At 47.5% G+C, this 25,258-nt stretch overlaps 1 protein-coding gene across 2 annotated transcripts in view; it reads right to left on the bottom strand.

Annotated features, from left to right (window-relative positions):
* Positions 1 to 14,769: 14,769 nt before the first annotated feature.
* The window catches only part of LOC102942718 (L-amino-acid oxidase), a 45,870-nt gene continuing 35,381 nt past the window's right edge, over positions 14,770 to 25,258 (bottom strand). The window contains exons 3-7 of one of the 2 annotated variants that reach the window (XM_027820939.3): positions 24,949 to 25,061; positions 23,400 to 23,601; positions 22,586 to 22,654; positions 21,358 to 21,494; positions 14,770 to 19,174 (exon numbers count right to left, since the gene is read on the bottom strand). In XM_027820939.3, the coding sequence (XP_027676740.2) occupies positions 18,313 to 19,174; positions 21,358 to 21,494; positions 22,586 to 22,654; positions 23,400 to 23,601; positions 24,949 to 25,061 (1,383 nt within the window). In that variant the 3' untranslated portion in view covers positions 14,770 to 18,312. The remainder of the gene's footprint in view (positions 19,175 to 21,357; positions 21,495 to 22,585; positions 22,655 to 23,399; positions 23,602 to 24,948; positions 25,062 to 25,258) is intronic. The other variant, XM_037913562.2, reaches the window with a different exon arrangement.

The raw sequence follows: 25,258 nt of genomic DNA, 5'->3' as shown, positions 1-25,258 counted from the left end.
AGCTCCACCAGCTATGGGGAGATGTGGACCCTCCACCTGCCCAGGGTGGGAGGGCCTGAGAGCAGCACCTGGCCCATGTCCCCACCCCTCTGGGCTCCCTGTCCAGGGCAGGTGAAGGGTGCATGACTCCTCACCTCTTACCATAACCCAGCTGTGGCTCTTTGGCCCCTGGAAGTCAGAGCCAGGTCGGGGTAAGAGTCATGTGGACAGCTGGGAGGAGCTGAGGGTTCTCCACCTGCCCTGGGTGGGAGTCCAGTGGGTGAGAACATGGGCTGGGGGCTGCTCTCAGGCCCCGCACCCCGGGCAGGTGGAGGGGCCCAGGCTCCCCGGCCCAGCTTCTGGCTTGGCTGGTGCAGGGCCTTGGGGAGAAGAAGAGGGGCAGGGGCAGGGCCACAGAGGGGCTGGGTCCCCACACACACACTTTTAAGAAGAATTTGTTGCCCCTGAGACCTGTGCATTCTTTTTCTTCTCCTTCTGGTTTCTGACCCTTGAAGCCAGACTCGGGCCATGTTCTCAGGCTATCTCCATATCCACTAAAGCCAGACATTTCCTTTTTGAAATGATAGCCAGGATCCTCTTGTAACCATATGCGTCCAGAAGCTGTGGCTCTCAGAAAACCAAATATCAGGAGACAATCGCGTCACACTCAGCACCAAATCACCGGCCACTTTTGCAAAGCTTCTCTCAAACACTCCTTGAGTCAGCAGCCAGCCACTGTAACTACAACAGCTTACTATCACAGCACAGTGGAGTGAGCTGCTCCTATAGCTCAGGTAGTGAAGGGCCTCGCCACTGGGACTGAAGATCCCTGAGTGGATCCCTGCTGATGATGCAATTCCTTTGCTGGAGCAAAACAGCAGGTCCATGAGCCCATGGTGACAAAGCCACCTTCCCTACTTCAATCATCTTCTTAAATAATGCCCCCTCCCCAGTCAGCAGGTGCTAAAATTTATGCCTACTCAGGGCATGCCCCACCCGCAGCCAGCAAGGTCTTCATGATTGCCATTGCCATAGTTGTTCAGAATTTAATAGAGGAAAGTTTCAACCCCAGACCCTCCCGCTCCAATAGCCCAGATGCTGGAGGTAAGGAATTGCTGGGGAGGGGTTGTGGTACACAGGTGAGCAGTTCTGACTCTATCCAGGAAAGGGCAGCAGCGATTTCACAGTTGTCCCACAGCATCTGTGGACCGCCTGCAATAATAGCCATCTCTCAAAGTGCTTTAGGACAGAGATCAGGATTGTTATCCCCATTTTACAGATGGGAAACCAAGGCTCATGCCCCAGTGGAATCCTTGACAGAAGGACTGACAGAAGTCTTGACAGAAGGACTGCACTCCACCCAGCTCCCATCCCCCATCACGTCACAGCGGTGGGCTGGAGGAGGCAGTGAGATAGATGGGGCTGGGTGTAGGGCAGTCATGGCCAATGCGGTGCAGCTGTTCCCCGCTTCCCAGCAGGCCTATGGAAAACACAGCACTCCTGAAAACAGAACTCAGCCTGCTCTTTCGAGGCCCCAGTGCATCTCGTTCTCCTATTGCATCGCATCAGATCCTCTGCCCCGATCCTGCAACGACATAACCACAAATATACCTTTACGCACCTTGGTCCCATGGAGGGTCCACTCAATGAACTAGAATCTGGGGATTCCTAATCTAGGGGCCCTATATATGGGTCACCTCAGGCCTGTTCCTACAGTCCAGGACAAACGAGCCTGATGCAGGGGAAGAAACCTCTGGTAAGTATGCAGTTTGCTTTGATGTTGCAGGGACACATCTGTTCATTTACTCTCTTTTAATCAGGGTAGAAGAGGTAGTGAAAAAAACAATAGAGGTACACTTGCTATCTGCTTCTCATTCTCCTCTACAACTAGGCCGAGGGGGCCCTGCAGAAAAGTTTGTTTATGTGCGCAGGATTGTCCCGTGAATCCTCCGTACAGATCTCAAGGAAACTTTCTTGGAAGGTAGTCTGTAATCCTCTGCTGAAGGTTTCTGGGGAGGGCTGCTTTATTCCTTCCACTGCAGTAGGACACTTTCCCATGCCACACATCAAGGCAGAGTTAGGCCAGGCACCCATGGGCAGCCGGTATAACAGGGTAGGGGAGGCTAAGCCTCCCCAAACAGCCGCCGATCTGCCACCTTTGAGAGAATGGATGCCTGGCCTCTGGCCCCACCTGCACTCCGCCATGAGGGCCCACTCCTGCTCTTCCCCCATGGCCCTGCCCACACTGCTCCTCTTCCTGCCCCCACTCCACCCCCTCCCCTGAAGCCCACACTCCCCGCCACTTGCTGAGTTGCTCCTCTCCTGGCAGACTAGAGGAGCGAGTGGCGACAGCAAGCGGTGGACAGGGTGTGTGTGGGTTGAGCTCAGTATTTACTGAGAAGCAGTATTATTATAGGGCTTCCTAGATACCAGTCCTAGAATGTCCAAAAGCTTTTCCCAAAAATCATGCATGTTACACCTTTTCATAGGATTTATCATCAGTACCAAATTCTTTGTTATAAGACTTACCATTAGCAACAAACTTTGTATCATGAGATTTAACAATAACACCAAATCTTTTATGACAGGTAGGCGTTTCCAAGTGTTTTTATTATACCACGCCTTCTGCTTGGACAGTTTGGTTTGTTCAATACCCATTGTGTCTTTCAACTCCTCCCTGAACCTTAGCATGTGTTCAGTTACTGGTTTTCCTTTCCCCTCAGTGTCCCTTTCAGTGTGGATGTGCTGGGTTGCCACCCTCTCCAGAGTGCCACCTGATGTCCTGGGGTCCCACTGAGTTCTACCAGCCTGGGCTTCCTCATCCTGTCCTGGCGCGCAAGCCTCCTCTAGCACACACACACACAGGTAGGGCTACACACAGCTTCAAAAAGACACAGACACTGAGATCAGCTCTGTGTGGGAAGACTCAGCTCAGGGATTGCCCAGTACGCAAGTGCACACCCCCCTGGAGTGTACAGCATAAGCTCATGCAATTTTCTCCCTCCCTCAATGTGGAGGAAGATATGCACAGCTTCCCCCACCTCCCACCTCCATCCCCGTTATGAATTGTACAAGAAAACAAAACAAGTTTATTAACTACAAAAGATAGATTTTAAGTGATTATAAGGGATTACTGATCAAATAAAGGAAACATGCAAACTAAATTTAATACGCTAAAGAAACTGGTTACAAGTAGTAATTTCTCACCTTAAATGTTGGGTTAAGCAGGTTGCAGTGATTGTTGAAGACCAGCTTCTTTTGCTTGCAGCTTAGAGTTCCAGATATTCCTTTCACAGGCCAGACACCTTCTAGCCTTGGTCCAGTTCTTCCCCAGCTCAGTCTTAGGTGTTTTTAGCAGTCATCCTCAGCAGGGATTCAGTGAAAAAACGACCCTGATTAACTCACTCTCCAGGCTTAAATAGCATTTACATATGGCAGGAATCCTTTGATTCCCACCCCCTACTAGTGGAATAATATCAGCAGTCCAAGATTGTGTCCAGTACCAGGTGACATGATCACATGACCCTGAAGTGTCAAAGCAGCATCTCATGAAACTTCTCAGGAAAGTGGGAGATTAGCATCTTCCAAGTCTTATTGTTCTCCCTAATGGCCCATTCAGGCTGATTGCCTACTGTTTGGTGGGCATTCCCCAGGTGCAAACACTTTTGCAATTGTTACATAGTCAATATTCCTAACTTCATATACAGAAATGATACAGGCATACAAATAGGATAATCACATTTAGTAAATAATAACCTTTCCAATGATATCTCACATGACCATCTTACATAAAACATCTAATAGTTATAACATATTCATATCATAACAATATCTCTATGAAGAATATTGGGTATAGTGTCACAATGGGATCCCAGTCTAAGGTCATCTTTGGGGTCTTGGTATTCCAGGGTCTGGTGAGGTAAGGATGTAAGGGGACTTTGCATGTTGACTAGCCCTCTGTGGAGCTACTTCCCAACCCCAGGGTTATGCCCATGCAAAAATTCCACCACTACCCATTGGGGTTTCCCTGAGACCCACACTCCCAGCACTGGGACCTTCCCCACTCCCTTTCCTAGAGGGTTGTGATCTGTGCTCCCTGGGCTAAGAGGTGTGTCTTCTCCCAGCAGTTCTTTCACAGCTGCTTCCTGTGTCTTACCAGCACAGAGAATTTCCTCCTCCCCTCTGTTAAGTGGGTCATCAGCATTTTCACAGACAACCATCTCTTCAGTAGGATCTGCATCTTGTCTCAGAGAGACAGAGTTAGTTGCCACAAGCATGTCAGGAACAAAGTCCTGAAAAATTGGGACCTAGATTGGGGTACCGTCCGTCACCCCTCTCTCTATTCCCGAGAGGTCAGTTGTGTGACTACTCCCCGCCGGGAAGTCAGTTACACAGTTGCCTCTCAAAACCTGAGCCACAGGTTGGGTGCCTGGGTGCACAGATGCTGAATCAGCCATTCTGTTTTGGGCATCCTCCCCCTTGTGATCAGTGAGGAGACATTCCTGTACTCCCACTATTTCTTCCCCAGTTTCCTCCTCTGGACCCCCTCTAAGGCACATACCCCTATGCTCTCTAGAGTGGGATCTATCCCCTGTTCAGCCATGAAGGGCTCACAGCTGACAGTTTAGACAGTTGTCTCACAGCCAGGCGCTACACCCCCCTCCCTTCCTGAGGTGGTGTTGCCCCCAACTGCAGCGGTAAAGGAACCCTCACCCACCTCCTCAGTGGTTCCATCACCCTTCTCTGGTGATCTGGTGACACATCTCCCTATGCTCCCTAGAGTGGGGCTTGTCCTTGATCTATCTGCAACCAGCTGTCAGGAAACAACATGGACAGTTTTCTCCCTAACAGGCAATACACTCTCCTCCCACCCTTGAGGAGACCTGCCTTCAGTTGCAGGGCAGAAGCTGGTCTCAATCACCCCCCCCCCCCCACCCCCCCGGAAGCATGCAGCTTCCCACTGCTGAAGAAGAATCAAGAAAACTTTTTCCCATTCCCTCATCAGTTCCTGGGACTTTACCCTTTCGCTCTAGGGTCCCAGTATAATACTCCTTCTTGCTGCAAGCAGACCCCTTAACAGCCCAAGCTACATGGAAGACATAATTGCCAATTAGCATATCAGTAGGGTTATTGTCTACTACCTCCACTGATAAAACATTAAAGGGGAGTGAGTTCAGCATATGAAGTTTCCATTGATCTTGTGAACACTCACAGTAGTATCGCTGTGCATTATATCTTTTGCAGTTGGAAATGTGGCCTTGCGGGTCTCTCCATCCACATCTGCAGGGCGCCTCAGCCAGATCAAGAGGAGAAGGAAGAGGACGCGGAATGACATGTTCCAAGAGATCCTGCAACCCTCTGGTGCATCAGATACTGAGCACAGGGCTTGGAGGATCATCCATGTGGATAGAATGGACAGGGATAGTGTGCAGAGGAGAAAAGCACAGGAAAAGGAGAGAGATGTGCAGCAGGAGTTGATAGCACTTCTCAAGCAGCAAACAGATATTCTGGAGACTCTTGTCTAGAAAACTGCATTTTGGGACCTCCCTAAACCCACCCCTGCCATTCCACATGGCATCCGGGACTGCTGCACTACCCCTACCCTCCACCCACAATACAGGCACACATACACTGACCTGTGAGAGACACGGTTGGTATATGTGTTTGCGACATGGAAAGGAAAGTTCTTTCCCCTCCAAAGGTTCTTTTTCCTGTATTTATAAAGTTTCATTCAGTTATAAATATGTCTGTTTGCCTGGGTTTGGAATAAAAGTCTATTTATGGAAACTTAATTCATCTTTATTAGTTCACAATGTATGCTGGCTGCGGCTAGCATCATTCACAGATAATAGCAATAGGTGCATTTGCAATGTTATAGTACTACACACATCGTTCTTTACAAGATTCATACCATGGTGCAAAAAAAACAATGCCAGGCAGAGTACACTATAGCAACACACATTACTGTGGCTTAGTATTTAAATAGTTCCTGAGCCGCATAACTCCCCATTGAGGTCTTCTTATAGCCTTGATATCTTGCCGATCAAAATCAGCAGGCAGCCATTCCACCTCCACCCTCCACAAAGGAAGAAACTTTTCCCCCTTTGCTTTCCACAAGGTAACAAGCCCTGTGGATAGGGGGGTAGCAGTATATGTGATATATCTTGACTTTAGTAAGGCTTTTGATGCTGTCTTGCATGACCTTCTCATAAACAAACTAGGGAAATACAACTTAGATGGAGCTCCTATAAGGTGGGTGCATAACAGCTTAGAAAACCATTCCCAGAGAGCAGTTATCGGTGGTTCACAGTCAAGCATATCAAGTGGGGTCCTGCAGGGATCAGTTCTGGGTACAGTTCTGTTCAATATCTTCATCGATGATTTAGATAATGGCATAGAGAGCACACTTATAAAGTTTGCGGACGATACCAAGCTGGGAGGGGTTGCAAGTGCTTTGGAGGTTAGGATTAAAATTCAAAATGATCTGGACAAACTGATGAAATGGTTTGAAGTAAATAGGATGAAATTCAACAAGGACAAATGCAAAGTACTCCACTTAGGAAGGAACTATCAGTTACACACACTCAAAATTGGAAATGACCGCCTAGGGAGAAGTACTGCAGAAAGGGATCTGGCAGTAACAGTGAATCACAAGCAAGACATAAGAAATAATTCTTCTGCTCTACTCCACGCTGATTAGGCCTCAATTGGAAGATCATTTCAGAAAAAGATGTGGACAAATTGGAGAAAGTCCAGAGAAGAGCAACAAAAATAATTAAAGGTCTAGAAAACATGATCTGTGAGGGAAGACAGAAAAAATTGGGTTTGTTTAGTCTGGAAAAGAGAAGACTGAGAGGGGACATGATAACAGTTTTCAAGTACATAAAAGATTGTTACAAGGAGGAGGGATAAAAATTGTTGAGCTGCTTGTCCATTATGACCCCTGAAACCTTTTCAGAGTCACTGCTTTCTAGTAACATGTAAGGAGCGGGATTTGAACCCACACACCCACTGAGAAACAAAGCACACAAGAAAAGGGAAGACAGAATTTGCTCTCAAGACAACTCTAGCCACATTATAATACCCACTCAGCATGTTTGCACTGATAGTCAGACTCTGCATGGTCATGGATCCAGACACACAGAGTACATTAATCTCCTCTTAGTACAATCCAAATATTTTATCACAGCCCCAGCAACACCAGCTTTGATGTGTGTCCAGATGCAGCATGGTATATGTTGGCAGAGAAGTGTTAGAGTGCAGCTGAGGTTCTGCATTGTATTAGGAGGGAGACCATATCTTTGGGTGCCCCATTTACATTAGCACCTCCTCGGGGAACGCATGCCTCAGGACCCAGCTAATACATTACTGAGCAAGCAAGAAGTTCTTCCAATCACGCCTCTTCCATGTTGCTGCCTCCGGTTGCTGGGAGGTCACAGAGCAAAATGATGGCTTGGCAGGATGTTGGCAGACTGGTCAAACTTCTTGTCACGTGTGCAGTGGATAGTCAAGTTTTTCCACATTGCACCATGAACAAAGGGCTAGAGCAGCAACATTTTGCCAGGGTGCTAAGAAGTTTGGGGCATACTGCAGTGTGGACACCACAGCCCAGTTTTGAGCCTGGGTTAACAAATTCTTACCCTAGGGTTGGCAATCAGTGTAGATCCCAAGCCCTGGGTTTTCAAACCCAGAAACCCTGGGCTTATATACCCATAGGGTATATTTACATTGCAGTGTAAACCCAGGGTCAGACTTAGACTTGAGCCCAAACCAACCTTCTGTCTACACACAAATCTGACTTGGGCCTGAGCCAGGGCCCTGCTGGGACTTGGGTCCAAACTCCATTGTTTTGCAGTGTGGACACAGCTCCAGAGTCAGACTCTGAAAGTCCACCAATGCTGTCCCATAATCCCATGGGCCAGTGTTCTTTGTCCTCTCTATCCCAGGACAAACTAACAATTGACTCCCAGGTAAAGGAAGCAAGCCCCCTTGTTCAAGTCCTGGAGCTGGATATGTAACCTTTCCATTTTATTTTGACCTCTGAGCTGCAAACACCGTGAAACTTCTCCCATATTTGGCAAAGGATGTCTTCATGTCAGTGGCCATGGCAAATGCACTGCTGGCAAACACAGGGGAGTGCAGCCAGATTTTGGTGAATCTCTTGTGCAAGGTGAGCAAACAGTTTGACTTTAGGGAGAGTTTCAGGACTGACCACGTGTTTGCTATTCGCTGGTACAAGCTGGCAGCTTGGGGAGTCACTGGACTGGTGACCAGCACAGGGAGCAGAAAAGGGAAGACTGACTACTGGAAAGCTGGGGATGAGAACCGCACCACTGGGAGCTCATCATCATCCCGACCCTTTTATGAGGAGTTGGACAGGGTACAGGACCAAGCATGGAGCCACCACTGTAGTGGAGTGGCTGCCCCATTCCTATCCTAGATGGGGCTTCAGCGGGCCAGGGAGGCGGTACAGGTGGCCAATCAGAGAGTGACTGCGAGGGAGCCAATCAGAGGCTGCATTAGAGACAGCCAATCAGAGCCAGACTCAGCCATATATAAAGACTGCCCAGGAAGGGAGTGGGTAGTCTCTCCCTGGTGGGCAAGGGAGGAGGACTGATTCCTCTGCTGGAAGGAAGCACCTTGGACAGAGCAGTGCTGGGGAAGGCTAGAAGGAGCTGGGGAGCTCCGGCAAAGGAAAACCCCAGGCTGCTGGCCTAGGCCAGGCAGATGCATAGGGCTGAAGGGGAAGTGGCCCAGGGACAATAGCAGGGTAAGGGGAGAGAAGGAGGGCAGAGGGGCTGCTGCTAGAGGGTTCCTTGGTTAGGACCCAGAGTAGTGGGTGGGTCTGGGTCCCCCCCCCTTCCCCTTGTGCTACACTGGGCAGAAGAGGAGTGTGGCCCGATCCAGGCTGTGGCTGGGCCCTGCGATAAGGGGCTAGACTTAGAGGCTGCAGCTGGCCACTACAACAAGTGCAGATTGTGGTCTGCTGATAACCCCACACCCCTGGGAAGGGGGTGAGACCGGGGTAGTAGGCACTGCTGGAGGGCAGTGTCCTGAAGAGGATGCAGCTGAGCGGGGAGCAATGAGGGTCCCCGAAGCAGCAGAGTAGATGAGGGGCAAGACACCAGGTGAATAAGATGCTCCATGACTGGACAGAGCTAATTCCTGGAGCAACCAGTGGGAGGCGCCAGCAGTGGTGAGTCCTAACCCTGTCACAAGTGGTGGAGAATGCCGGAACAACCAGGGCCTGCTAGAAGGACCCCTATGTATGAGATGGACAAGCTCCTAAAATGGCTGCTGGAAAACCAGAAGCAACAGGCTGCACAACAGCAGATGCAGCTGTGGCAGCAACTGGCGGCGCAGCAGCAACTGGCGGCGATGCAAGTCTCAGGGAAGGTGGGGAGGAGGAATGCAGCGAGCAGCAGGGACTTCTGGGAGAAGGGTTTGGAGAGGAGGGACTCAGCCAGGCAGCGACGATGGTGGCGGCCTCAGGGAAGGGGTCTATTACACCTATCGTGCATAACCATAGGTGTAGTTTGACTTCTATATTTGGGGGATCAGCTCCAGTCAGGCCAAAATGGCCGTACATGGGGTGGCGGTGAATTCTGTGCCTGCCTGAGACTAAGTTTGGGGGGTCAACACCCCTTTGTCCCCTGAAACTATGCCCATGTTTAAAACATAATATCAATTCATAATTCTTCCCATAGTGTGTATACATACTCTTCACAATGATATTAATCACCAGTATGTTATGTGGTCATAAAAGACCTTACATGATGCATTAATGTTGTATTTAATCAGCTGATTCAGTTGCTTATTATTTGGGGTTCAGACCCCTCCCCCTGTCTTTATAGGTCAGATAAAGTTTCTCTTCTCTGCTAGGGTGAAACCACACTGTTTCTCTCCCCCCCCCCCCCCACCCCCCCTTCTTAGCTTGATAGCTTTGTTTACCTTGTATCTAAAAATGGACCTTCATTGTCTCTGCCTTATGGCTGGGCTGGTCACAGAATCACAGACCCATTCCTTTGTCTAAACAGACCTGTTTAACTCTCCCCAACATACCTGGTTTACATACAGTTCAGGTATAATTTTAGCAGATACCATTATGCTTAATACACCCTGCATTCAAACATCACACAAGAATATTAATGATCAGTGAGTTATTAGTTTTCAAGTAATACCTCACAAGGCATATTTGGTACAAAGATTATTACAGTAGTATGTAGGTTGTGACTACAGGGATGCATAGTGTCATAACCTCCAATTTCCCTCTTCATCCCACCCTGTTTATTTCTATTCTGTCTGTGGGATAAGTCATTCAGAGTGTTGTGTTAAAAGCTATTGGAAGGATGAACAAAGATGAGATATTGTTATCCTGAAAAGTGCCCAGGCCGCTCTTAGACAGCTATATGATCTACAGATATTTGCAGAGGTGCATGAAAATCAGGCTGTGCTAAACACATGGCCTGAGCTGCATCTGTCCCCATTTTCTGTTTCATATTTTTCCAGTGTTTCCCACAATCAATAAGGTTCTGACCACTGATGCCTACCTAGAATATTTTCTGAAATTGATTGGATGTGGCATTACAGACAGAAATGACCTCAAGTTGACTTGAAGGCCTTTGCAGTCTCAGCCAACTACCTCATAAACTCTCACTCAGCCCCAGAACCCGGCCCCTCTCACTGTGAGGAACCATCACATCACAGAGGCTAGGAAGAGAAACCAGGAAAAACACCCTCCTTCCAAGAATCCAGAACATTGGCACAAGGGGTAGCCAAGAAGGCACTAACAGTAAGGAGACCCAGGCCCATTTCCCTGGTCCATGCCTTTCCTGGCTGGTGGAAGAGAATCAAAAACATCTGGGGCCTCCCACGAACACAGCTGGCCAAGGTGGAATTTGGGAAGATGGAGGTGAAGCGCATTTGCAAATCTGGCCACTAGGGACATAGGCAGAATTGAGCCATGAGACGCTTGTCTGAGACAGCAGAGCGGTCAGAGGCTGGAACCTGCCCTGGGAAGGACATGGGGGCAGACAGCGAGTTTGTTCCAGTTGAAAGCCTTGGTTATGGCAAGAACAGCTCCATCATTATATCCCTGAATCTCCTCTCCCATGGGAGGGTATGCAGAGAGGACAGTCTCTCTTACACAGTATCTGGGGAATATAGGGGCTGATCCCCCTGAAATCTGGGGGTCCAGTGAAGAACACTGCACAGAATCTGACCCAGATGCTTCAGAAACCACCCAACTTCTAATACCTGAGGAGACAGGAATCCCTTACCCAGTGAAGTCACAGCCTCATAATTCTGCTGTCTGACATCCCTGTAGAAGGCTCCCTGACCCAGGTCCAACAGAGTCCCCAGCCTCTTGGTGAAATACAGACACCTCCTCAGAGGTCACCAGCTCCCAGGCAGCCATTTCCCTTCTCCATCCCCTGGGAGGCTGGGATGATCTGGAGCGAAGTGTGAACGTTACTCTGCAGCCCATCATGGCAGGAAGGGCAACCAGGGAGACTTCAGAAGGGGCTTCCATCCATTTCACACCCCAGTACCCCCCAGGATCTTTCCTGGCAGACAGATTCTAGATCAGGGTAGTCAACAGGCCGATTGTGGGCCAAATCCAGACTGCCAGATGCTTTTGAACGGATTGCAAAATCTTTTTATTGACTTATTATCATGATTGTTTATAGTTTTTGTATTACTTTCTCTGAAGTCTGGACCTTGACAAAAAATAATTGATTACCCCGTTCTAGATTCTGTGATGCAGCAAAAATGCTCGGTCACTTTACTACAGCACAAGGTCCCTCCCACCAGTATTAAACCACAAAGATATTTTTAAACCCTCTGAACCAAATGCTAGAAAAGTGTAGCGCCAAAGGAGCTGCTTTGGGGGATTCCCCTGACTTTGTCCCAGAGGGCAGCAGGTTGACTCAGCAATACAGGGACTTGGCAGAGGCAGGACCTGGCTTTTCCTCTCTGTTCCGCACCTTGTTCCTAGGAAAGTGAATCTGCCTAGGAAGATGCACAAATGGAGCTGGGCAGGGCTGGGACCCTGGAACTTCCCTCCCCATTTACTGCTCCTTCTGCCCCTGCCAGTCTCTCTCTCTCTCTCCCCCTCCCTGCATCCCTTTCTATTTCCTTCCCCTCTATCCAGGAGACTGAGGGGATTTGCTGTCCCATAGCTAGATCAGCTCCTGCAAGACCCAATGGCAGTGTGAGAGCCCATGTATGCTAGTGAGGGCAGCAGCTCCGGGAGCAGAGCTGGGACAAGGAGGGGCCGTATGTACACAGTCACTTCCCTGCCCAGCCCCAGCCCTTTCCCCTGGGTCTCTTTCATCCCCTGGAGTCTCTGCGTATTGGCCAACTCCATGGGTGCTCTGGGGCTGGAGCACCCATGGGAAAAAAAAAGTGGGTGCTCAACACCCACCAACCACAGCTGTTCGCTGCCCCCGTTCATCAGCTGATGGGGGGGTGGCACCAAATAGCTGTTTGGCAGCTCAGGGAGGGGCCTGGGGGAGAGCTTCGGGGAGGGAGCGGAGTGGGGGTGGGAAGATATGGAGTGAGAGCAGGGCCCTGAGGGAGGGGGCAGGGTGAGGGTGGGGCCTCAGGGGAGGGGGTGGAGCAGGGGCAGGAAGAGGCAGAGTGAGGGCAAGGCCTTGGGGTAAGGGGCACAGTGGGGGCAGGGCCTTGGGGCAGAGCGGGGGTAGAGCACCCCTGGGGAAAAGGAAGAGTTGGTGCCTGTGAGTCTCTGGTTCATGAGTTGATGTTGACAGAGCCCAGGCTGTCTTAAGGGGCTAGTTCCAGCCAACAGAGAAAGTCCACACCTCAGCTGGCCACAGAGGGAGCTTTTATGAAGGCCTCTCCCTGGCACAAATCCCACTGGGTGATCATCCTATAACTATGGCCTGCATTCTTTGCCTAATTGTATGAGTTTACATTTGGTCATACTGAAGTGCAAATTGTTTGCTGGGGACCAACTTAATAAGCAATCCAGATCGCTCTGTAAGAGTGACCTGTCCTCTTCATTAATTACTGGTCCCCCAATCTTTGTGTCATCTGCAAACTTTAGTGTTAGGATATAGATATTCAGACCTGTCTGTAAAGGCCTTGTACTCTAAGAATTTACGTGTATTCTTATCACTTGGCTAGTTATAGAGGTATAAAAGAAAGAATCAAAATCACTGTCTGCCAGTGTAAGGGCCTTCTCTTACTGTGACCGTCTGAGGCCCTGTTCTTAGGCTCAGGCCTTTGGCTAAGCAGCAGAGGCAGCCATAAGCCGGGAATCGACCAGTCACATCCTCACATTCCAAACTAGTCACATTGAAAGAAGGTGCTATTGGGCTGTTAGGAATACAATCCTGTCCTGATAGTGCCTATCACCTCCAGAGAAAGGGAAGTGCCTAGAAAATGTAAAAGGAAACTTAGTTTGGTGGCATCCTGTCTGGCAAGAACTCACTTATCAATAGCTGGGATGTGAAATCCTCACTTCTGTATTGTTTTGTCATTATAGTTCCCACTTTGCTATTGTTTGTCTGTATAATCTCTGTCTGGTTCTGTGATTGTTCCTGTCTGCTGTATACTAATTAAGGTGGTGGGATATAATTGGTTACATAATCATGTTACAATATGTTAGGATTGGTTAGTTAAATTTCAGGAAAATGATTGGTTAAGGTATAGCTAAGCAGAACTCAAGTTTTACTATATAATCTGTAGTCAATGAGGAAGTGTGTGTGTGTGAGAGAGAGAGAGAGAGAGAGATGGGAACAGGGAATGGGGGTAAGGAAATTGGAATCATGTTTTGCTAAAGGGGGAGATGGGAACAGGGAATGGGGGTAAGGAAATTAGAATCATATTTGGCTAAGGGCAGGAATGGGAACAGGGACAGAGGTGTAAAGCTCTGTGGTGTCAGAGCTGGGAAGGAGGATACTAAGGAAGGAAACTGGAATCATGCTTGCTGGAAGTTCACCCCAATAAACATCGAATTGTTTGCACCTTTGGACTTCGGGTATTGTTGCTCTCTGTTCATGCGAGAAGGACCAGGGAAGTAAGTGGGTGAAGGAATAAGCCCCCTAACATCTAGCAGTGATAATTTTACATTTTCCTTCAGGTTGCTGATAAAAATGTTAAGTAGTGTACTGCCAAGAATTGATCCCTGCAAGACCCCACTAGAAACACACCCGCTTCATGATGATTCCCCATTTACACTTACATTTTGACAACTGGTGGGTGAGGTAATATCTTTTATTGGACTAGCTGCTGTTGATGAAAGAGACACGCTTTCAACCTATACAGAGCTCTTCTTCAGGTCCTGTGTAAGCTTGAAAGCATGTCTCTCTCCTCAACAGAAGTTGGTTTGACATAAGATATTACCTCACCCACCTTGTTTCTCTAATATCCTGGGACTCACCCGGCTGCAACAATAGCACAAGCAACATTTAGAAACCTGTCAGGTAGCCTGTTTTTAATCCATTTAATGTGTGCTGTGTTGATTTTGTCTAATCTTAGTTTTAAAATCAAAATCTTGTACGGTACCAAGTCAAATGCCTTACAGACCTCTACGTATATTACAGGAATATTATTACCTTTATCAACCAAACTTGCAATCTCATCAAAAAAAATATCAAGTTAGCTTGACAGGATCTGTTTTCCATAAACCCAGGTTGACTGGCATTAATTATATTTCCCTCTTTAAATTCTTTATAGGGCTGTAGATTAATCACAGTTAACTCATGCAATTAACTCAAAAAAATTAATCATGATTAAAACAATTAATTGCAATTAATCGCACTGTTAAACAATAGAATACCAATTGAAATTTATTAAATATTTTGGATGTTTTTCTACATTTTCAAATATATCGATTTCAGCTGCAACACAGAATACAAAGTGTACAGTGCTCACTTTATATTTTATTACAAATATTTGCACTGTAAAAATAAACAAGAGTATTTTTCAATTCACCTCATACAAGTACTGTACAAACAATCTCTTTATCATGAAAGTGCAACTTACAAATGTAGTTTTTTGTTGTTACATAACTGCACTCAAACAAAACAATGTAAAACTTTAGCACCTACAAGTCCACTCAGCCACTGGCTGAACAAGAAGTATGACTAAGTCTGTATCCACTTTTAGGTCTGTAATCGAGTGACCAACAATGCCAGCAATGCCCCTCTGCCATGTACATTGGTCAAACTGGACAGTCTCTACATAAAAGAATAAATGGACACAAATCAAACATCAAGAATTATAATATTCAAAAACCAGTTGGAGAACACTTCAATCTCTTAGGTCACTCGATTACAGACCTAAAAGTGGCAATTCTTCAACAAAAAAAACTTCAAAAACAGATTCCAACGAGAGACTGCTGAATTGGAATTAATTTGCAAACTGGATACAATTAACTTAGGCTTGAATAAAGACTGGGAGTGGATGTGTCATTACACAAAGTAAAATTATTTCCCCATGTTTATTTCACACACACACAGTTTTTCACACATTCTTGTCAACTGCTGGAAATGGCCCACCTTGATTATCACTACAAAAGCTTTCCTCCCCTTCCCTCCCCCCACTCTCCTGCTGGTAATAGCTCACCTTACCTGATCACTCTTGTTACAGTGTGTATGGTAGCACCCATTGTTTCATGTTCTCTGTGTATATAAAATCTCCCCACTGTATTTTCCACTACATGTATCCGATGAAGTGAGCTGTAGTTCACAAAAGCTTATGCTCAAATAAACTTGTTAGTCTCTAAGGTGCCACAAGTCCTCCTTTTCTTTTTACTAAGAACATAGGCATTCCTCAATCCAATAGGTGTGCTCCAACCACACACAAATCCAAACAAAACAGCTAGGCTGGGGGAGAGCTTTTTCCCAACTTTTAGCCCAGTGGTTAGCACGCTCACCAGGATGTGGGAAAACCCTGTTCAATTCCCCTTTTGGCCTGATGAGAAAAATAGGTTTGAAGAGGGGTCTCACACCTCTCAGGTGAGTGCCCTAAATACTTGTTTACCAATACTCATGATTCTCACTCTTTCTCTGGCCCACTTAATATTTAATTAAAATGGAACAGCTTCAACAGGAGAGATTGAGAGAGCCCATTATCAGAACATCCCATTGTCCAATGTAAGTAACTGCTCATTCTTGTACCCCATGGGGCTAATCAGAGCTAAAGGGCTTGTCTGGACTTGAAACGCTACAGCAGCATCTCTTTACCTCTTCTATGTAGACACAATTTACGCCTGCGGGAGGATTCTCCCATTGGTGTAGGTAAACCCCCTCCCCGAGAGGCGGTAACTAGGTCAACAGAAGAATTCCTCAGTCACCCTGGCGCTGTCTACTCGGGGACTTGGGTTGGCTTAACTAGGCCAATCAGGAGTGTAGATTTTTCACTTGCCTGAGTGACTTAGTTATGATGACCTAATTTTCTAGAGCAGACCAGGACTTAGGTATTACATAAAATAAGGAAGTGTGGTAGAATCAGGCCCAGAGTGAAGTACTATTCCAAGTGAGGATGAGTGGCCAAATCACATGCCCAGTTTCAGGATGAACATGTTGCCGGCATAGAGTGCCCGCGGCAAGCAACAGCTGGGTTCGTTGCCCGGTATGCGTCGCACCAGTGACCACAACGGGGTGGAGAAGCAGAGAGATTTATTTGGAGCTCCAAATAGGGCGCAGGGAGACTGAGCTGTCTCCAATCCTGCAGCCCCGAATGCAGGTTACAGTATACATTTTATACCTTTGCCTACTTTACTACACAAGCTTATGCAACCAATTACCTGTTGCCCCGTACAATACCGTAGCCAATTAGCTAAAGCAGCCAGTTGTGTTTTTCCTCAGTAGCATTGCCCAAGCCTTGCCTTATTTGGTTTATTTGTTACTGGTTTTTGCTAAACATTTTTGCCTTATTTATATGTTTTCCAGGCCGAAGCTGGCCTTGGCTGGCGAGCCGTATGCAAACCTGTCTGTTTGTGTGCTAGCTTCCTCATAGTTGTGCAGGGTCACAGAAAGTTTAAGGAGCAGAGGGGCTTTAGTTTATTTGGGCCTAGAGCAAGAGGGCTTTATTGACACTTGTGGTCTTCCACCCTCCCGAGTTATCTAGAGTAGTGCCCAGTGTCACCAACAAAGACACCCTCAAAACAAATCCCACAGTGGCAGAGAAACAGCTTATTTCACCCTTATGTACTTCAGCAATATCTGAAAATGTTTAATTCACATTTTCTTTGAAAAGAAATCACACAGGGCCCTGCCAAGACCAAAATTTTTGCCCTTGTTTGTTCAGTGGCACAAATATTGCTTCCCAATCTGGTTCCTGAGCCCTAACTTGAACCCGTGACCAACAACAAACATTTGTGGAGTATCTACATTTGCATTCAGCATCATGTGAGTTCACCCAACATGTCAATCAACCTGAGTGACAACATGACCAATAATTCTAGTCTAGTCAGGGCCTAGGATTTAAGGCCATCAGCGCATGCCTGGTTTTGTTTATTTGCATTGTCAGAAACATGTTTAGAAAAGTGTAACTGATTGGAGTTTGTTTCGGAATAAGCTGTTCTCTCAGCCTTCCCTGTTCCATAGCATCACCACTGCAAAATATCATGGTTTACAACTTATAAACAAGATAAAAGCAATTCATTGAAACTGAGCAATATTTAATTATTTCCATCTCTTCCTTTATTGATAGGATGCTACAGAACAATTGTTTTTCTCTTTATAAAGATCAGGTTAGTGCAGTGTATTTGATCAGTAATAACTTTGATTAATGAAACAAACTATTTCTATGGAGGTTCCTATACTGTAATAGATCTATCTATCTAATATTTCAAAGGAGAAGTACAATCTCAGTTTACTTACAACAGATATGGGGCCAAATCCACTACTGGTGTTGATTGGTGTAGCTCTATTGACTTCAATGGAAATAGACCAATTTACACTAGCTGAGGATCTGTCCCAGTGAAGGAGATTAGCAGTGCAGTTTCTAATTCCCTACTCAGAGGGCATGTCTATACTTATGGCTAAATGGGCACTGCTGCAGTCAATGCAGCAGTGTCGATTTAGCGGGTCTGGTGAAGCCCCACTGAGTCGATGTCAGAGCATTCTCCCATTGACGACTGTACTCCAGCTCCTTGAGAAGCGTAAAGTAAGTCGGCGGGAGACCGTCTCCCATTGACACAGTGCGGTGTAGAAACCACTGTAAGTTGACCTAACTCATGTCGACTTCAGTTAATAACTTACGTAATTGAAGTAGCATAACTTAGCTCGACTTACAGCTTTAGTGTAGACCAGCCCTCAGTGTCCAGTACAGTTGTGCCTTCCCTAAATACCCATGAAGCAATTAAAGTTCAACTTTTTGAACCCAGTTAACCCTTTCCTGCTCCTGTTGTTCTTGCTGCTTCTGCAGCTGATGTTGCCCCCATGACAGATAGCTATCCCCGTGGATGTTCCTTGCTGCTCTCACAGCAGATTTCATAGCGGTGTCAATCCAGGCATGAGGCTGGGCTGTGTGTTCTCCTGCAAAGTGGACCCTCCCTTCATTCTGAAACAAAGGCCCAGAATAGTCAGCAAACTGGTAGGGGGTGAACGAGGCAAATGCTCCCATGGAATGCTTGTCCAGGTTCCATCTCTGTATCACGTGTTTATCACAGATGAACCGGAGATCGTCCTTAGATACATTAGATACCTTGTGGATTTCTGCCAGGTCCTCCAACACCACATCAATGCACTTCTCATCACTCAGGGGAAGAAAGAAGTCAGCGTCGTCGTTCCACGTGTAGGAAGCCACAATCACCCCCACCCCACTAGAGAAGTTGTGGTTGGGATAGTAGATGAATCTGGAAGGGCGATCTGTGACTGACGGCCCACCTCGAATCCCCTCCTTCTCCCAGAACTTTTCGGTGCAGGCCAAGGCAACCTTGGTGGCGGTGGCATAGTGAATGGAGCGCAGGGCATGGCTCTTATGGGAGGAAAGCGGTGGCAGAAATTTGATATGTCTCGTGGCTTTTGCTGAGGCTGTGACAAGGACATAGTCAGCCGTCACTAAGGAGGGGCTCAGTGTGTTGGGTGCACGATAAAACACTCGGACCTTGTTACCATTGGATATTATCTGCTCTACTGTGCAGTTCAGCTGGACAACTCCAGGCATAGACCGGTAGAAGGCCTGGGGCAATTGGTCGAATCCCCCTGTGATCTCATCAAAACTGAAAGAAACAAGAAGTGACGAGTGAAAGAATTACATTAGTAGCAGTATCACGATTGCTTTTAGGGACAACAATAAAGTGGGGCCCCTTTGAGGTAGGGGCTGTGTCTGACAGACCCTGCCTCAAAGAGATTACACTCCAGCTAGACAAGACAGACCAAGAAACAGGGGCATCGTGGGTGGTGGGTGAACCACCCACTTGAGGAGGCTAGTCCCCGGCCCACCCCTTCTGCTTGAGGCCCCAAAACCTCCCTCCTCCCCCTTTCCCTCCCAAGCCCAGATCTCACCCCACCCCCCCCAGCCATGAGCCTCCCCACCCCCAGAGCACTGGACATGCGTGCACCCCCCCCCCCGAACCCCGGAGCACTGGGTGGGTGGGCAGGCGGTGCGCAGCTCCCCCACCTCCCAGTCTCAGGCAGGCGGGTGGGCAGTGCGCAGCCTCCAGCCTCCCAGAGCACCGGGCAGGCGCAAGCCCCCTCTCCCAGCTTTGGAGCACCAAACAGTGCATGGCTCCAAGCCCCAGGCGGGCAGGAGGCACGTGGACCCCCGCAGCCCTGGAGTGGTGGGTGACACACAGACCCCCCCCCTCGCCCCTCTGCCCTGGAGTACTGAGTGGCGCTGTCCCAGTGCCAGGGCACCCCTGGCACTTGGCAGGCCCAGCTACCCCAAGTCCCAGCCACCCAAGCCCCAGCCCCAGCAGGCTTCCTTTCCTAAGAGGAGCAGCCTACCTGGGCTGGGGTCAATTAGCAACAAGAGGGGAGGGGAGCCTCTGGACAGAGTGTGGGCGGGGCCAGGGGGGTTGTTTGGGCAGGCTCAGCCTTCCCCTGCCCATTACATGTGCTGCCCATGAGGAGAATTGAGCAGGAATTTAAATCTGACCCCTTTTGGTGGGGCAGGTTCTGTGCCTCCCCCCACCACGACCCCAGGAGGAGCTCGTTCTCCTGCCCCTGTCCCTGTCCCTGGCAGGATCTTGCTCTTCCCTCTAACCCAGCAGGAACTCTCTCTTCTCTTCCTCCCCCTATGCTGGCCCTGGGAGGAGCTTACTCTTCCCTGCCCCCAGGGCCAGAGAAGTTCTGTGCCCCCAACAATTACTGGGGGGGCATGCCCCTGCTTGCCCCCCCCCCGTATACGCCCCTATTAAGAAAGGTTTATAATTGCCATTTTACAGAAGGGGGAGCTGAGGCATGGAGAAAGCAAGTGACATGCCCAAGGTGACACATGAAATCTGTCATACAGCTGGGTACTGAATCCAGATCTCCTAAGACCCAAGCCATGGTTTTAACAACGGATCCTATGTATCTCAAGAGAAAGATAGCAAACAATCCCTCCCCGCTGTAGGTTTGAACCCAAGCCCTGCCAGAACACAGCACAGAGTGTGACCATTTCAGAAAGAGCAAATTATAGCTGCAATTGATGATAGTCACATAAGTCAATAAGAGCCCCACAGAAATCTCTCAAAATAGGGCTTAAGTGACCCACAGGCCTGGGGCCCGGAGGTGAATTTCAGCCAATACTGGGGAATTCCGATTGAGCTGCACAAGGTGAGTCGAAATTATGGCCCAGATTAAGTAAAACAGGAATATATCCTGCTGACAATACGACCCATTCGCTAATAGAGATTGCTTCTCTCTGCACATTCTAACTTCCACCAGAGGAGTTTCACATTGCTAAGATGGAGTGTCTGTCTCTTCCCCTCTCAGCTGCGAGAAGAAGGATAGTATTATTTATTTACTAGCATTGCAGTCACACAAAGGGTACATATACACTGCTGGCGGCAGAAAGACTCTGAGCCCAGGTTGAGAGACTTGGGTTAGCGGGTCTCGCAGGAGCACTGTAGAAATAGCTGTGTAGACAGTGCTTTGAGGTTGTGGCTTGGGCTGGAACTCGGGCTCTCAAGCCCACCCATCTCCCTAGCCTACAGAGCCTGAGCTCCAGCCCAAGCTGCAATTTCGGAGTTCTGTCTACACAGCTATTTGTACAGTGCTAGTAAAATCCCCACTAGCCTAAGTCTCTCAACCTGGCCTAGGAGACTCACTGTCATGGGCAGCCTACTGGTAATGCAGACATACCCCTAGAGGCCAACAATCAAAGGCCCCATAGTCCTAGGTAAAGTACATACATGCAGAATGAAAAGATATAGCCACGCCCCAGAGACCTTGCAATTTAAGTACATTCGTTTCTCACCCGTCTTCATGAGAGAAGATATTAAACTCCATGAGAGAGTTAAGAAATGACATGTGGAATCCAGCATCCTCATTCATCAAGTCTCCGATCATCTGTACAGCCCCATGGCTTAATTTCCCTTCTTTAATCAAGTACTCCTGGGAGGGGAGGAAAGTGAGTAAAGTTGTTCTCTCTTTAGGCACAAGAAGGACATTTATGCTGGAAATAAGAGGCATGGAGGCATCATTGGGGAAAGATTTGACTTCCATGAGGAAGGAGAAGATAAAGGGTTATTTTCAAGTTTTATATTGTGATGATATTGTTGCCCCTTTTTGGCCTGAGCCATTGCCAATATCCAAGGCCTTGCCTGGTTCTTTCTGTTTGAAGGAGAGATTGAGGATGTGAGTCAGGTCTTTCTTTGGTTCAATCCTGTCTATTTAAAAAGAATGGACATAACATCCTGTTTCCCTGAACACAGTAGTAACAATTAACAGGAAGCAATGTCCCTGCTCAGCAATCCAAGTCTGCCTTTCCAGAAAATACCGTGACCAAAAGAAGCTCCCTCCCTTGTTTCCTCTCGGGCCCATATTCACCACTGCAACTCTCTCTTTCTTCTTGCTTCCTTTCTCTCACATACACAGACTCAGCTGCAGACATTCAACCTCTAGCCCCTGTGTTTGCAATCAACCATAGGGAAACCCCTCAGTCCACACAGCTTAGCTTCTGATTGGCCTTGTAGTGCCTTGGGCAGTGGCTTACACTGCCACTAGCTATCTTACTCCAGAAAGGAGCTTAATTGCTTCTTCCATATATCCTGAATGAAGGGTGGTTAGCATGCCCATCCACTTTAACCAGGTCTGTGGATAATGTATGTATTAAAGATATGCTTGATTGCAACCATTAACACCTTCCAGCACAACAACATTACAATAATAATTGAAGGAAGTATGACATATGTCTGGCTCTCGGTCCTTTATTTTCCATACTCTTGGCCACAACTAAATCCCTGCCCACTCAGGCTGCCAAAAGGAGAAGGCAATCCCAATAGGCTGTGCAGAGCTTCATAATATGATGTTTTCCCTCATTCCTTTACTGGTGCTTTGAATAAAGGACAACCTCAACATGAAAACTGGCATCATTAGGTTTCATCAGGATAAACAGGCGCGTTTTACACCTCTCTCAGAGCAATTATTTCAGGCTTTCCATAAACATTTGGATTTAAAGGTACTCAAAGGTCCATATCCATTACCTTGGTGGAAAAGGAGTCATACTGATCCAGCAGCTCTTCACAACCTGAACTCTGGAACCGTTTTAGGGTCTGTGTTGGAACCATGCATGGAAACATTCAGAGCCAGAAAGAGAAATATGTTCACAAAAACACTGGACCAAATTCTGTTCTCCTATCTAACTAACCATCTATGCAAGTACCTATACTTGCATGACCCTCCTCGCCATGATATCTGCCGGCTTCATAATTGCCGATGGATTTTATTCCCAAAATACTCCTTTGAGGTAGGGAAGAATCAGCTCCATTTTACAGAGCACATAGCTATGGCAGCAACTGAACCCAAATCTCTTGAGTCCTACTGCAATGCCCTATCTACTAGACCCTAATTCCTCTGTATAGCCATGAAACCCCACTGAATGTAACTGAGGTGCATGGCATAGTCTCCAGCCCTGCTGTTGTTAAATGGCAGGAGTTGATCCCGAGTTCACTGTTTAGGAAACAAAAACAGATGTTTCTTTTCAGAGGTGCTGAGCACCCACAGCTCTGGGGGGATCACATGAATAAAAGTGAAAGGAAAACCGGGGCCAGATCTTGTGGTAAATCCCCCACAAGGAGTATTATAGCTACATGCAGGCAGCAGTCTAAGATTCCCCTGACACAGGATGTATTCTGGGTTGGAACGGTGTTGGGAAGGGATGTGTTGGGAAAGGAGCAGGGGAGACCAGCACATACTGCAGAAGAAGAGACCTCCTGTACTGCAGTACAAGTTAGGGCCATTTCTCAGAATCAGGCCTGGTGATTTATTTTCTTTTATACAATCAACCAATAAACATACCTTCTTCAGAATTCCTACATAAAGTTCCTTCGCAGATTTGCCTCTCTCTGAGGGAGCCACAGTATAATTCAAGATATCAGGGTTCTGTTTGACCTTCCCAGCTGTTGTCCTGACACCATTAACCAAATACCAGGCGTTGTCATCCGTCTCAGAGAACTTGTTTAGCTTAAGGTCAAATTGTCTAATAAATTCACGAACAATACTGCAAAAGAAAGAAAGGGGAGGGAAAGGGGAAAGGAGAGAGTGAAAAATAAGAAAATAAATTATACGCTCTACTGGCTATACAAATAATACGGTTCTAAGTATGTTATTTATGTCATTCCCTTTTTGAACTTTCCTGATTCCAACTAATGTGATTAATGCTGTAGGACAGGGGTGGCCAACCTGAGCCTGACAAGGAGGCAGAATTTACCAATGTAGATTGCCGAAGAGCCACAGTAATACGTCAGCACCCCCCATCAGCTCCCCACCCCTGCTCTGAGCGCCTCCCACCCACCAGTAGCCCCGCCGATCTGCGCCTACCCCTCCCTCCCCGCACCTCCCAATCAGATGTTTCATGGCATGCAGGAGGCTCTGGGGGTGGGGTGGGGGGAGGAGCGAGGGCACGGCAGGCTCAGGGGAGGGGGCAGGAATGGGTGGAGTCGGGGCAGGCCCTGTGGCAGAGCCAGGGGTTGAGCAGTGAGCACCCCCCGGCACATTGGAAAGTTGGCATCTGTAGCTCCAGCCCCAGAATCAGTCCCTATACAAGGAACCGCATATTAACTTCTGAAGAGTCGCATGTGGTCTGGAGCCACAGGTTGGCCACCCCTGCTGTAGGAATATGATAGATAGATAGATCCTGATGTAAACTGATGTAGTTCCATTGACTACAAGGGGACTACCAGCTATATAGTAGCTGAGGGCTTGGAATATTGACTGGTTACCACAGATGTTGTATATAATAACCTCATCTGTTGTTCTGCTTCTAAATTGTAGTCTCAGTTCATGGTAGTTTCCTTTGAAGTTAGGGTACATTTATGGTACTGTTTTTGTGTTTGTTTGTTTGTTTGTTTGTTTTAATAAGCTTTTGCTCCATATAATTGTGCTGAAAAAGATTCTATTCTATTCTATTCTAGTTCTTATACTTCCTCACAAAACAATTGGGTGCAGTGTTTTATGAAACAATGCAACTCATTTCAAATCACTTTGGCTAATGAAGAGCCCATATCTATTGTCTGGCTTTCCTTTGACTCAGAGCCTGATACAACTTCCGTTAACATAAATTGGAATTTTTCCATTGGTTTCCATTGGAAGTTTGACCATTCACTCACAAGCTGCCAGTTCCATAACTAGGCCCCGATCCTGAAAAAACTTATTGCTCAGTTCATTGTTTACTATTGGCCATAATCCCACCCAGGTCATTGAGACTAGTCATGGCAGGAAATATTACATCTAGCAGCAAGTTCTTTCAGGGTGTTTGATCTCATCCCTAACCACAGCAGAATTCTGCAAAACTGGGCTGTTCCTTTACCAAACTACTTACATGGCTGAGGAGTGGAAACTGTATTACCTGTGGGTGCTTGGCAAACGCATGGCTCCCAACTCCACATACCAATCTTGTGTCTCATCTCGATAGGTCCTGATTCGTCCTCCCACACGACCACTGATTTCCAGAACTGTAACCTAGGAACCAGCATGGAACATCATTTCCACTCACTTATGTGGCACATGCACAATTTTAGGCGCAAAGGACAAAACTTTCAAACCTTGGTGACTAAAATTAGGTAACTGAATCTACATTCAGGCACCTGAATAAGTGTCCTGATGGCTCTGCACCCACCAGTTCCTAACATTATGTACATTGCACCTCTGAAAATTGC

The sequence above is a fragment of the Chelonia mydas genome, chromosome 14, assembly GCF_015237465.2.
Source record: "Chelonia mydas isolate rCheMyd1 chromosome 14, rCheMyd1.pri.v2, whole genome shotgun sequence".
NCBI lineage: Eukaryota > Metazoa > Chordata > Testudines > Cheloniidae > Chelonia > Chelonia mydas.
The sequence above is the reverse complement of the archived record's forward strand: the minus strand, read 5'-3'. Positions and strand labels throughout refer to the sequence as shown.